The sequence below is a fragment of the Ochotona princeps genome, chromosome 10 (genome assembly GCF_030435755.1).
Source record: "Ochotona princeps isolate mOchPri1 chromosome 10, mOchPri1.hap1, whole genome shotgun sequence".
Classification (NCBI taxonomy): Eukaryota; Metazoa; Chordata; class Mammalia; order Lagomorpha; family Ochotonidae; genus Ochotona; species Ochotona princeps.
The window spans coordinates 75,195,339-75,207,536 of NC_080841.1; the positions used below are offsets into that span (position 1 = coordinate 75,195,339).

At 45.1% G+C, this 12,198-nt stretch overlaps 1 protein-coding gene across 2 annotated transcripts in view; it reads right to left on the reverse strand.

Annotated features, from left to right (window-relative positions):
- MPP7 (MAGUK p55 scaffold protein 7) overlaps nt 1–12,198 on the reverse strand; it is a 173,814-nt gene that overhangs the window by 96,890 nt on the left and 64,726 nt on the right. For both annotated transcript variants that reach the window (XM_058669646.1, XM_058669645.1), the window contains exon 3: nt 7,845–7,963. In XM_058669646.1, coding sequence (XP_058525629.1) covers nt 7,845–7,963 — 119 coding nt within the window. The remainder of the gene's footprint in view (nt 1–7,844; nt 7,964–12,198) is intronic.

Below are 12,198 nucleotides of genomic sequence, written 5' to 3' on the forward strand. Positions count from 1 at the left end.
TCCTATCAACATTAACCCTGAATGTAAATGGTTTAAACTCATCAATTAAGCATCACAGATTAGCCGACTGGATCAAAACACAAAACCCACTGATGTGTTACCAACAGGAGATACACCACACCAAAAGAGATATGCAGAAACTGAAAGTCAAATGATGGAAAAATATTCCAGGCTAATGGAAAAGAAAAACAAGTTGCTGTAGTCATTCTTGTATCAGTTTGATGTGGAAAATTTTCAGAGAGATGAAGGACACCACACAATATCAAAGGATCCATTCAGCGAGAAGAGATTGCCATACTAGTTTCTTATGATGTTCTTTTTTTTTTTCATTTCTAATTTTACTTTTTTTTTCCTCTTGCTTTTCTTTGCTTGTCTGGCAAAAATCTTGTTTTGCTCATCTTCTTAAAAAAATGGCTGTTTCTTGTCAGAAGTTTTAGTTTTATACTTTCAATTCCATTTTATTTTGCTGTGATTTTTATCACTCCTTGTTACCACTGGTTGCTTCTTCACTTTGTTTCCTTTGCTGTACAAAAGCTTTTTAGTTTGATGCAGTCTCATTTGTTCATTCTGTCTTTGCCTGTGCTTCTGGCATCTAAGAAGGCTTTCCCCACTCCTATTCCTTGGAGAGTGCTTCCTATGTTTTCCTTTAATAATTTGATGGTTTCTGGGTTTAGATTAGGCCCTTGAACCATTTAGAGCTGATTTTGTATAATGTGACAGGTGCAGGTCTTGCTTCTTCATTCTGTAAGCTGCTATCCAGTTGTTCCAACAGCTTTGGTTGACGAGATCGGGCTTTTTCCCTGGATCATTTTCAGTTTTCTTGTCAAAGATTACTTGTCTATACATGTGCGGGCTCCCTTCTGGTGTTTCTATTCTGTCCTACTGAACTTGTTCTCTGTTTCTGTACCAGAGTATTTTGAACCTCACTGCTTTGTACTATGTCTTGAGGTCTGGAATTGTGATTCCTCCAGCTTGGTTTTTATTCTTCAGGACAGCTTTGGCTATTTGTGGTCTCTTGTGTTTCCAGATGAACTTCTCTATCTTCTTTTCTATTTCTGACAATGTTGTTGGGATTATGATTGGAATTGCACTGAATCTGTATATTACTTTAGATAATACTGACATTCTGGTGATGTTGATCCTGCTAATATAGGAATATGGTAAGTTTTCCCATTTTTCAGTATCTTCTTCTATTTCTTTTTTTAATGCTTTATAGTTTTTTTAATAGGGGTCTTCCACATATTTAGTTAGCATAATTCCTAGGTATTTAAGATTCCTCTCCACGATTTTAAAGGGGACTGTACTTGAAATTTCTTTCTCAGCCATGGAAATATTTATGTACACTAGCGTCATCAATTTGTGTTCATTAATTTGTATACTGCTACCCTGCCAAAGTCTCTTATGAGTTCCAATAGTCTCTTGACTGAGTCTTTTGGTTCTCCTATGTAGAGAATCAAGTCATCTGCAAATACAGACAATTTCAGTTCCTCGTTTCCAATTTGAATTCTTTTAATTCCTTTTTCTTGCCTAATAGCTCTGGCAAGGACTTCCAATACTATATTGAAGAGTAATGGTGACAGTGGACATCCAGTCTAGTTCCAGATTTTAGTGGAAAAGCTTCCAATCTTTCCCCATTTAGTATGATCCTGGCATTGGTGCCGGAGGCCAGCTCCAGCCAAGCTGCTCATTTACTAACGTGTTACTCAGTCTCCATGTGTTCACCTGTCTTCCAGGTGTTTTTGACTTCTTGGTCTCTAGTTATACTCCATGATGGTCTGAGAAGATGCATGGTATAATTACGATTAAAAAAAAAAAACTGCTGAGGCTTATTTTGTGGCCTAAGACATGGTCAGTTCTGGAGAACATTCCATGTACTGATGAAAAAAAAGTGTTTTCTCTGTGTGCAGGACGAAAGGTTCAGTAGATATCAACTAAGTCTAGGTGAGTTGTGTTGTTTCTTTGCTGAGTTTCTGTCTTGTCGATCTGTCCATTGATGTTAAAGGGGTATTAAAGTCCCCACTATTATTGTACTGGAGTTTACTTCTCCATTACACAGCTATACGTCTTGGCATTTGGCGTATATACATTTACTGTGGTGATCTTTTCTTGCCGAATGGATCCTTTGATCATTATGTGTTTTTTTTTCACTTATTCAGTGACACATTGGTCACACAGTAGCATGTCATTTAACTTCATGTTGTAAATTTTCTTTTTCTTCCTGTTGATTGTTTTATGACTTTTCATTGAATAGGATGTACAGTAACTGTGTAATAGGGACTATCATATCCAGATGTTAAGATACAACGAGGTAGGCATCTCTACTTCTGAATCAAAGATGGACTCCCAATGAAACTGTTAAATATATCTTGAAAATAGGATGTTGGACTCACTGTCATTGTCCATAATGATGGGTTTATGACTGTTTATGAAGAACTACACTATTGCAACAATATAGGGAAAATCAGTGGTGGGGAGGGGGGTCTGTGGATGAGGGAGGAGAAATGCTAAAGTTATGGATCTATACCATAAAATAAATCAATTAATTACTTTTTAAAAAATGACTGTGTAAATACAGAAGAGAAAGAAGGGTGGAGGCCATGGGGAAGAAGCAGGACAGCAAGGGAAACAGGATTATTTTTTTCGAACTGTGCCTATGGAGTGAATGGAATCTGTTTTAAAAAGTCAGTTGGGTCCGGCATGGTAGCCTAGTGCCTGAAGTCCTTACCTTGCACATGCCAGGATCCCATATAGGCACCAGTCCTAATCCCGGTAGCCCCGCTTCCCATCCAGCTACTTGCTTGTGGACGGGGAAGCAGTCAAGGACGGCCCAAGGCCTTGGGATCCTGCACCCACGTAGGAGACCTGGAAGAGGCTCCAGGTTCCTGGCTTCAGATCAGCTCAGCTCCAGCCGTTGCAGCCATTTGGGGGGATGGAAGTTCTTTTTCTCTGTCTCTCCTCTCTGTATATGTGAGTTTCCGATAAAAATAAAATCTTTTTCAAAAAGTAGTCAATTGACTCCCTATATACCAGCAATGAACAGTTGAAATCTGATATTGAAAATATAACAGCAATTTTGCAGTTCATACTTACACTTAAAAAAACTCATGTGTCTGAAATTCCAATTCAAGTGGATGCCCTATATTTCCCCTGGCAGTCCTATTCCTGAGTTCATTATCTCAAACCTAGGACATAATCACACTCAGTTTAAGACTGATTTATCCAACTACATAGCAGGCTACTCACTCAAGCTCCAGATCACAAACACACATAAGGAAAACTAAAGTCACCCGTTCTCTCCTCTGCTCAGAGTCAGCACAGGGAAGCTGGAACCCTGGGACTTCTGGGGTCTCTGTGGAGCCCCCTCTTCACTACCAGCAGCTTCCCACAACCACCAGCCGGTTCTCCCAGCACAAGGTGGTTCAACATGTTCATAATCATCACACACACACTGATGAGCCCAGGTTGAAGATCGGAGCCCCTCTCTCAAGCTCAAACCAACTCCCCTGCCCCAACACTCTGACCTGGACAGCTCACGCCCCTAGAGGAGACAGCAAGTCAACTGACTTCTACAGGGAAAACTGCTCTCTTCACTCCCTTGCTCTACGCCCTCCACTCCAATGCCATCCTCTCTCTTAGGATTAAGTCCGTGCCTGTAATGCAGCTTGTGTGTCACTGAAGGGCTGCTGTTTGCTCACCTTCCCTGCTAGACTCTGCTGCCCGTAGCCCTCCCCACTGCACACAGCAGCCCCCAGACTCTGCGTGCCTTTGCCAGGAAGACACTGTGCTCACTCCTATGTATCTCCCCCAGTCCCATCCATTACACAGTCAGGTTCTAGGCAGACAACAGAATCACAGGCCCCAGATGGGGCAGTGCGTGCCCCTCGCAAACAGCTCTAAATATGTCCCAGCTCCCTCCATCCAGGGAACTGGAGCCCATACAAGGCACAGAACTGAACCTACCATGTTGCACATTTTAGCTGTAGGGTTCCAGTCAGTAACAGTACAGGCAGCAACAGATGCTACACCAATCAATTAGTATTTACTGCTTGAAGACCTCACAAAGGAAACAATAATTCAATCGTAAGAGAAATATTCTCTCAAAAATATCAATTTTGTTTGTGCAGATACTTAAAAAATTCAAAAAATAAAAAAATCAGCTTACTATTTTTCTTTTCCTATCCTCAAACACAGATAAAAGTATGTAAAAGGTAGAAAACAGACACAACTACTTAGCACCTACTAACAGCTTCATAGTCTTATGCTAGAACTCCAACACAACAGCGGGTTCACAACAAAAGCTTCTTGCACAAACAGAACCATCTCTTCATTATCTAAGCAAGTCATTATGCCACATCTTATTCTAAAACAAGTTTAAACCAGGTTACAAAAAAGGAAACACAAACACACTTTAAAAAGTCATGGGAAGGGCCCGGCGGCGTGGCCCAGCGGCTAAAGTCTTCACCTCGAACGCGCCGGGATCCCATATGGCCGCCGGTTCTAACCCCGGCAGCTCCACTTCCCATCCAGCTCCCTGCTTGTGGCCTGGGAAAGCAGTCGAGGACAGCCCAATGCTTTGGGACCCTGTACCCACGTGGGAGACCTGGAAGAGATTCCAGGTTCCCACTTCGGATCGGTGCAGCACCGGCCATTGCGGCTCACTTGGGGAGTGAAACATCAAACAGAAGATCTTCCTCTCTGTCTCTCCTCCTCTCTGTACATCTGACTTTGTAATAAAAATAAATAAATCTTAATAAACAAACAAATAAATAAATAAATCTTTAAAAAAAAGTCACGGGAAAAATAAAACTAACAGTAAGTTTATTTTTGCTATGAAAAATTTTGAAATCCATGCACTAGATTTATCCCACAACCAAGCAAAATAAAACATAAATCAGGCAATCTCAGCAGGGACAAGCACAAGTAGAGGCTGAACTGACACAATCTATGTGTTATGGGCCTGTAGGTTCGCGAAAGATGCGCCAGTACGTACTTTTTTTTTTTTTAAAAGGCCACTGTGCCGGGCCCTGCCAGTATGTACTTTTTTTTTTAATTGGTTACATTGCATTATGTGACACAGTTTAATAGGCAGTGGGATTCCCCCCACCCCTCCTCAAACCCTCCAGCCCCTCCCCCATGGTGGACTCCTCCACCCTGCTGCGTTACCACAGTTCAAATTCAGCTGAGATTCTTTCATTGCAAGCATCTACCAGGCATAAAGTCCAGCATCTTATTGTCCAGAGAAGTTCATCAGTTCCTTGGGGAGACCATCTCTGGTCTGAAGGTAGAGCTGGTAGAGTGTTTTTGACATTTCAGAGGATCTGAATTGCTGCCACTCTCACCACTCCAAGCGCAATGCGGTCGCTGGAGAATCCACTGATTGACATAGTCCATCATAGAGTCTCCATTTGCCCAGCTCTTACATTGCCAACACATAGCTGAGGTGGTTGATCGACCTGCTCTGTCCTCCGTCAACTGATGCTTATGTACTTTTAAAATCTTTTCTCAGCACTGATACTTCCAAAATCTTCTCAAAGGTTTCAATTTTTTAACCTGAAATGTTTCCTTTTAAAAAAATATCCTCAGATAATACCCTATAGGATAATCCCATTTCTCATGGCTTTCCACTGGCAGCCTTGTATGCTACACAATTCCTTGACAGAGAGTTGCCCTGAGTGGAAGCATTCCGTGCACCTGTCTCCGTTACCCTGACCATCACACACAAATGCCTTTTTTGAGCATATCTCATGTTACGTGAAGAGTACTTCTTAAGACTGAGTGTTAATTCATGATTTGCTTTTTCATAAATACAAATGAAGCCATATGATGGCTATGGAAAATGTGTGCTAGCCTAAAACCCAGGGCTGCATCTGCACACGCAGTTCTATGTCCCAGCTTCTGGCACAGGCAGGAGGGCCTAGAACTGAAGCACATTTCTAACTCAAGTCTTCTCCAACAAAGTCCTACTGCTCTACAACGAGATTTATGCGCAGAAGCCTGAAGGTTTCTATCCTTCAGCCTTAAGTAGAGACATCTGGACTACTAAGTGGCTTGTTCCAGCTATTTCACGCTGCAATCCAATCCTGCTTCCTATACACATTTGGACTCCACGTATTTGACACTAATAGACGGGTTAATCAAGATGCACTTGATATGCATCTCTGATCAAAGCTAAGGCTGCACTAGTGGCCTGTAATAAACTAGCGTTCCAAGTACACTTGTTGGTAACTACAGGGAAACATTCAGGTGGATATTAGTGTATTCTCTAACTCCTGGAAACATCGACTGATGTGCTCTGTAGCTTGTAAGAAGCTAGACAGCAACACCCTCCAGCTCACGTCCCACCCACATATCACCGACACACTGAGAGAAACAGCCAGTGTAGCTGGGGAATGAATTCACTGAATAAGAACAACCATTTCTGCATTTTCAAGCCATTTTCAACACTTAATGAGGCTTAAACTTTTCTGAACTCATGTAACGGGGAAAGAATTCAGATCTTTTCTTGTTTTCTGTTAAACTCACCAGCAACGTTGCTGAGGGGTATTACAACTTCCCACTTTACAAGTAAGAAAACTGAGGCAGTAGCCGTGCTGTAGCTAATTCAAACAACCATGGATCTGCTATGTGGGCGGGAAGGGGGTGGCTGAAGGATGACAGCAGCCATTCACATAACTTCATTCCTCTTCTCAAAACCTCAAATCATGATAAATAAGTCCATGGCTGTGGACCTTCTCAACATTCTTCCCAGGACTGCGTTCGGGGCTGACCTCACGGGTCACCAGCATCATTACAGACAACTCCAACCCCCAGACAGCAACTCATGGTTTAAAAGCACTCAAGGCACAGAGCACCCTGGCAACTCCACCATCACGGCAAAATGAGCAACTGGCCAGGTGGCAACCGCGCTGCCGCTCCGTGTGTTACACTAGGAAAGCCCCCTGTGCTTGACGCTTTCACTTGCAGATAAATGTCATGACACGTGAAGTTCAGAAAACCTGACAACAAGGAAAAAAGGAGGGAAAGAATTCCCTTATTCTGCTGACTTGGAACTTGCTCACTCTCCAACACTACAGCTACAGCTCGAGGGCAGGCCCTGAGCCACCGCAAACTGAGCTGAATTCAGCCCAAACCCAAAGATGCCTGAGGCTGAGGCATGTGCCCGAGAGGGGCCCCAGGAAGCAGCCTGAGTGAAAGAAAAGCCACACGGTCCTATTTCCAGAAGCAAGAGGAGCTGCTGGTTCTTGTTTTACTGTAACAGGCCTGATGACTCCCAGATCTGGTTCCTGGTGACTGATCATACCCAAGCATGAGGCTCGCTCACCACTGTCTAAAAAAAAAAGGTTTTCTTCTTCAGCCTTCACTTTGGTGTCATTTATCTACAAAACACCATTTCAGGAGAGTTGTGCCAAGGAAAGGAGCAGCATGCTAGGATTTCAGTTGACTTTGTTAAAGGAAATTATTTTAAATGAATGTGGCTCCTGAACTGCTGCCATTCTTGACCTCAAAAAATATATTCCTTCTCATTTGTGCCATGAGCACTTATTTATGGAAGCTGGATCCCAGCTCATGAACACTGACCTACCAGGGGCTCGACTCCTTCAGCGGCTTTCCCTAAACCAAAGTGATCCAGGCTTGCTGCACAGTCAGACCCCCAGCCTCACACTAAGTGGGCTCCTCTCGGTTTTTTTGGGAGATTCCTGAATGGTGTCCTGCCCGTGGGAGAGCAACAAGGCTGGGCTGTGTGCAGAGTGACAGTTCCACCTCGGGTTGACTTGATGGCGCTCACAGTGTTTTTCCACATTGCTTGCTAGTGTAAACAGTATCTGACATCGGTAGGGCTTTACCTTGACCAGTGAATGCAGGCTCTTTTCACCAAACACGTCCCAGAGGAAGGTCAGGTCTTCCTGGCTGTCCACGTGTGGCTGCAGCTGTGCTGGCAGCGCAGCCAGCAGCTCATACAGACCTATAAAATGAAAACAAAACACAGAGCGTCATCACAGAGGGACCCCGTTCAACTCGCTGGACGTGTGTGGCCACGACGGCAGGAGCCCACCGTTTTTCCTGGATTCGCACTTGGAAGTCACCACATGAAACCCTTCTCCGAAGCGTCAAGGAAGCCTTTTCGATTTGCAAATTCCAGAGAACTGTGCATTCACGGGATTTTTTTTTTAACTTTTCATAGTTGTCAACATGCTGCGGTCGTCCAAGTTTACACAACCCAAGACAGACAAAGTGGTGCACAGGTTTTCAAAACAAGAGGAGCACGGACATTCCTTCCCCCTGATCGTTATTACATGTCCCTCCGCATTAGCCAAAGAGTAAAATGAGTCATAAGTAGGAAAAATCTTCCTCAGAAGAATAGAGATGCAATAGAGTAGTCCAGGAAAGGGCTGAGTAGCTTCCAGAGAGTTCCCCAGAACACGCAGCTCCAAAAACATCCACGCGATGGAATGGCTGGCTGAAGTCAGCCACACACATAGCGAGCCATCGACATGCAGTGGTAACACACGCACGCACTGTGAGGCTGGACTGGCCTGAACAGCGTACTCCTAAAGAGTCGAAGGACAGCTATGAGGCCCTGGCAGGGCTCCTCCTCTACTCCGCCAAGGTGCCCTGGGGTATACAAGGGTGCACCGGCACACAGCAGCAGCCACCTAAGCCAGCTGTGTCCACCGATACCACCAGCCTCCGGGCCAGTGTGCTACCTGAGACTCTGAGAGCAGGTGGCTTGCAGGGAGTCCTATCCACTCCGAACACGTGTTTCATTTTCCAGCAGGATCACATGAGGTACTGAGAACAGAACTCCTTCTGTTTTCCGTCTGCTGTCAAGGAAAACACCAGAACTCTGGCAGTGCTGAGGGTCCCACCAGAATGAACACTGCTGTCCACCCAAGGGACAGCCTTACAAGAGGTTTTGCAAGCAGAGAAGGGCAAATTACCGGCTTCTGGCTGCACAGTGATCTTCCCCAGGAGTAAATTCTACTGCTGTGCTAATCGCTGCTTAGTCGCCACCAAACATGTTAGGTGCCACAATCAAAGTGAGACACACAGCTTGGGAGATTCAGTCCTGGGCACTGCACTGAGCTCCCCACAACCACCAACACGCAAATGTCCCCCAATCACACGCTCCAGTCCTCCTGGCCGTCTGCCCATGTCCACTCTCATTTATAACTTCATAAAGCTATTTTTAAGTGATCTCTACCTAACTCCATCTATAATCATGCATTATATTTTTATATAAACAAAAGTTATCAACAACTGCCAAGATCAGTGATACAGGTCAAATGTTCAAAACATGAAATCGTGCACAAAGAGACTGGAGGTTCAGCATTTTATAGCTGACTCCAGGAGCTGTAACGATAATGACTTATTTCTTGGCAATATGTGAGCTTAATTAAAGACTAATTCAACTGCGACATAATGTGTCCATGGAACACATATTGGGTGGACTTAAATGAATCGATAAATTATTGTGGTACCAGCCACAGGGTAAGTTCTTGATATACGTAACTTGGAGAGTTTCAGATGCTGTTTTTAATTAGTATTGCTATTAATCATGTTTTTACTAAAAAGTTAAAAACTTGGGTCAGAGCTACACAAAGAGCACCATATGAAACTTATCCAAGCCTTGCCTCTCTCACATATTTAAAAAAGAAGTGGTAGGGCCTGGCACAATAGTCTAGTGGCTAAAGTCTTTGCCCTGCACACACCAGGATCCTATATAGGTGCCGGTTCATATTCCAGCAGCTCCACTTCCCATCCAGCACCCTGATTGTGGCCTGGGAAAGCAACTGAGGATGGTCCAAGGCCTTGGAATCCTGCGCTGATGTGGGAGACCCGGAAGAAGCTCCTGGCTCCTGGCTTCAGATCAGCTCAACTCCAACCACTGCGGCCACTTGGACAGTGAATTAGCAGATGGAAGATCTTCCTCTCTGTCTCTCCTCTCTATATATCTGACTTTCCAATAAAAATAAACATTTTTTTAAGAAAAAGAAATGGTAACATACACTTATGGTAAAACTGCACTGAATTTTAAATATAGGGGCCAGTGCTGTGGCACAGCAGGTAAAGCCTTTACCTATGTCAGCATGCCACATGGGTGCAGGTTTGAGCCCTGGATGCTCTGCATCTGAGTAGTTCCCTGCACCTCAGAAGGCAGTGGGAGATGGCCCAAGAGCTTGGAGTCTGGCACATATTTAAGAGACCTAGAGGAAATTCCTGGCATTGGTCTGGCCAGGCTGTGGCTGTTGTGCCATATAAGCAGCTAACAAACTAGCAGATGGAAGATTTCTCAATTAATCAATCAATCTCTCAATTCTCTCTCTCTCCCCCACTCCATCCCTCCATCCTTCTCTAACTCTGACTTTCAAATACATAAAATACATCTTTTTAAAGAAAGAACTTTAAGCGCACACACACAAGCATACACACAATGAGTACACAGAAAGCTGGTGAATCTGAATGAGGGCCATACGCAGTACGTGCTAAGCAGCTACAGCAGAGTATCACAGAACAGATCCCTTACTAACAATAGAAGCCTAGGTGGCTCACGGGTCTCCAAGGTGGGAAGCCCCACATTAAAGGCACAGCTGATGAGAGCCGTGTCCTGTACCATCCATGGCAGGGAGCAGGAGCACAGGGAAGCCAGCAAGAGAAGGCACAAGCAGAGCTGACTCTGCCGCCGCAGAGTCCACCGCTGTGCCACCACTGTGACCTCACTGAGGCAGGCAGTGGGGAGCCCTGTTAGCCAGTCATCATTCACGGGATCCCACTTGCTGACACGCTGCGACGCTAGGGCCTGCAGCAGGGGAATGTCCCGAAGGCCACCTTGAACCCCAGGGCTCGGCACTGCTGACAGCTCCCCAGTTATGACTCTGCATAACAGCCACCTGAGAAGTCCCTGTCACAGGAGGCAGAAAACGCCACGCAAGGTTTTTCTGTATTATTGTTTTTTAATATTTAGTTGTTTTACTGGAAAGACAGATCTTATAGAGATGGAGAAACCTGGAGAAAGGTCCCCCATTTGCTGGTTCACTTGTCAAATAGCCGAAAAGGCTGAAGCTTAGCTGAACCAAAACCAGGAGCCAGATCTTCTACATGGGAGCAGGGCTTTGGGCCATAAACTGTTGCTTTCCCAGGCCACAGACAAGGAGCTGCATGGGAAGCAGAGCAGCCAGAACCAGCGCCCACATGGGATACCAGCTGGGAGGTGCAGGATCAGCCCACAGCCCAACACTGCTCCTCTCTGTGCAGGGTTGCACACAGTGCGGGACTCACTGGGATCTGGGAAGAAGTCCTGGTGTAAAAGCAGGATCTGAGAGGAATTCGGCTGTCTGTAAGTCCGACGGGATATCCACATGGCGCCAAGCACCAGGCCAACCCTGGGCAGGAGCTCAGTGAGAAGTCCTGCTATGCTATCCTTTGCCTAATACCACTTCCTTGGTAACAAATACAGCACTTGACTGCAAGGACTCAATATCAATGCAGTAGCACAGCTATGCGTCGCCACTGGATCCAACACCACACTGCGGAGTAACCCATGCCACCCTCATCTTGGTGGATCCAACACCACACTGTGAAATAACCCACGCTGCCCTCCCTTGTCTTGACATGCGGAAAGCGGTAACTTCCCCCAAGTGTTGCTTACACTTGCTGAGAATAAGCATTACTGCAAGGGCAACCTGCACATAAGCGTCTTCAGAATGCTTATGGGAAAGTAAAAAAGTACGCACGCATTTCGAGAGCTTTGTAACAAAATAAGCCTTTTAATTTGACTTTTCCAGAAAAGCAGCCTCGTAGGTTTTAAACTTTCTAAAATGATTTTCCTGCCACTGGTCACTCATAAACCTAAGTTTGCAGAACTTCTGAGGCAGTCCTAACTTATTAGCCACTACAGATCGGCCTTCTAGGGACAGTAGCGGTCCTGCCCTTCAGCTGCCACATCTGGAGCTCTGATTGAGGTCGCCAGAGGACTGTGCCCACTGGTGATGACCAACATGGTTTACAAGAGCCATCAGGCCAGAGGGGCATACAGCCACAGTGCAGGGACCCCCAGGGCAGCCACTTCAACACAAAGATCAGAGAGACTCTGAAAGTCCCCACAGTCCAGTCAAGAAAATGGGCCGTGCACTTTCAAACTCTTTGAAATACCATTTCTCCATTTCCAACAGTGAACTGGACCAGAAAATCCAAATTCCA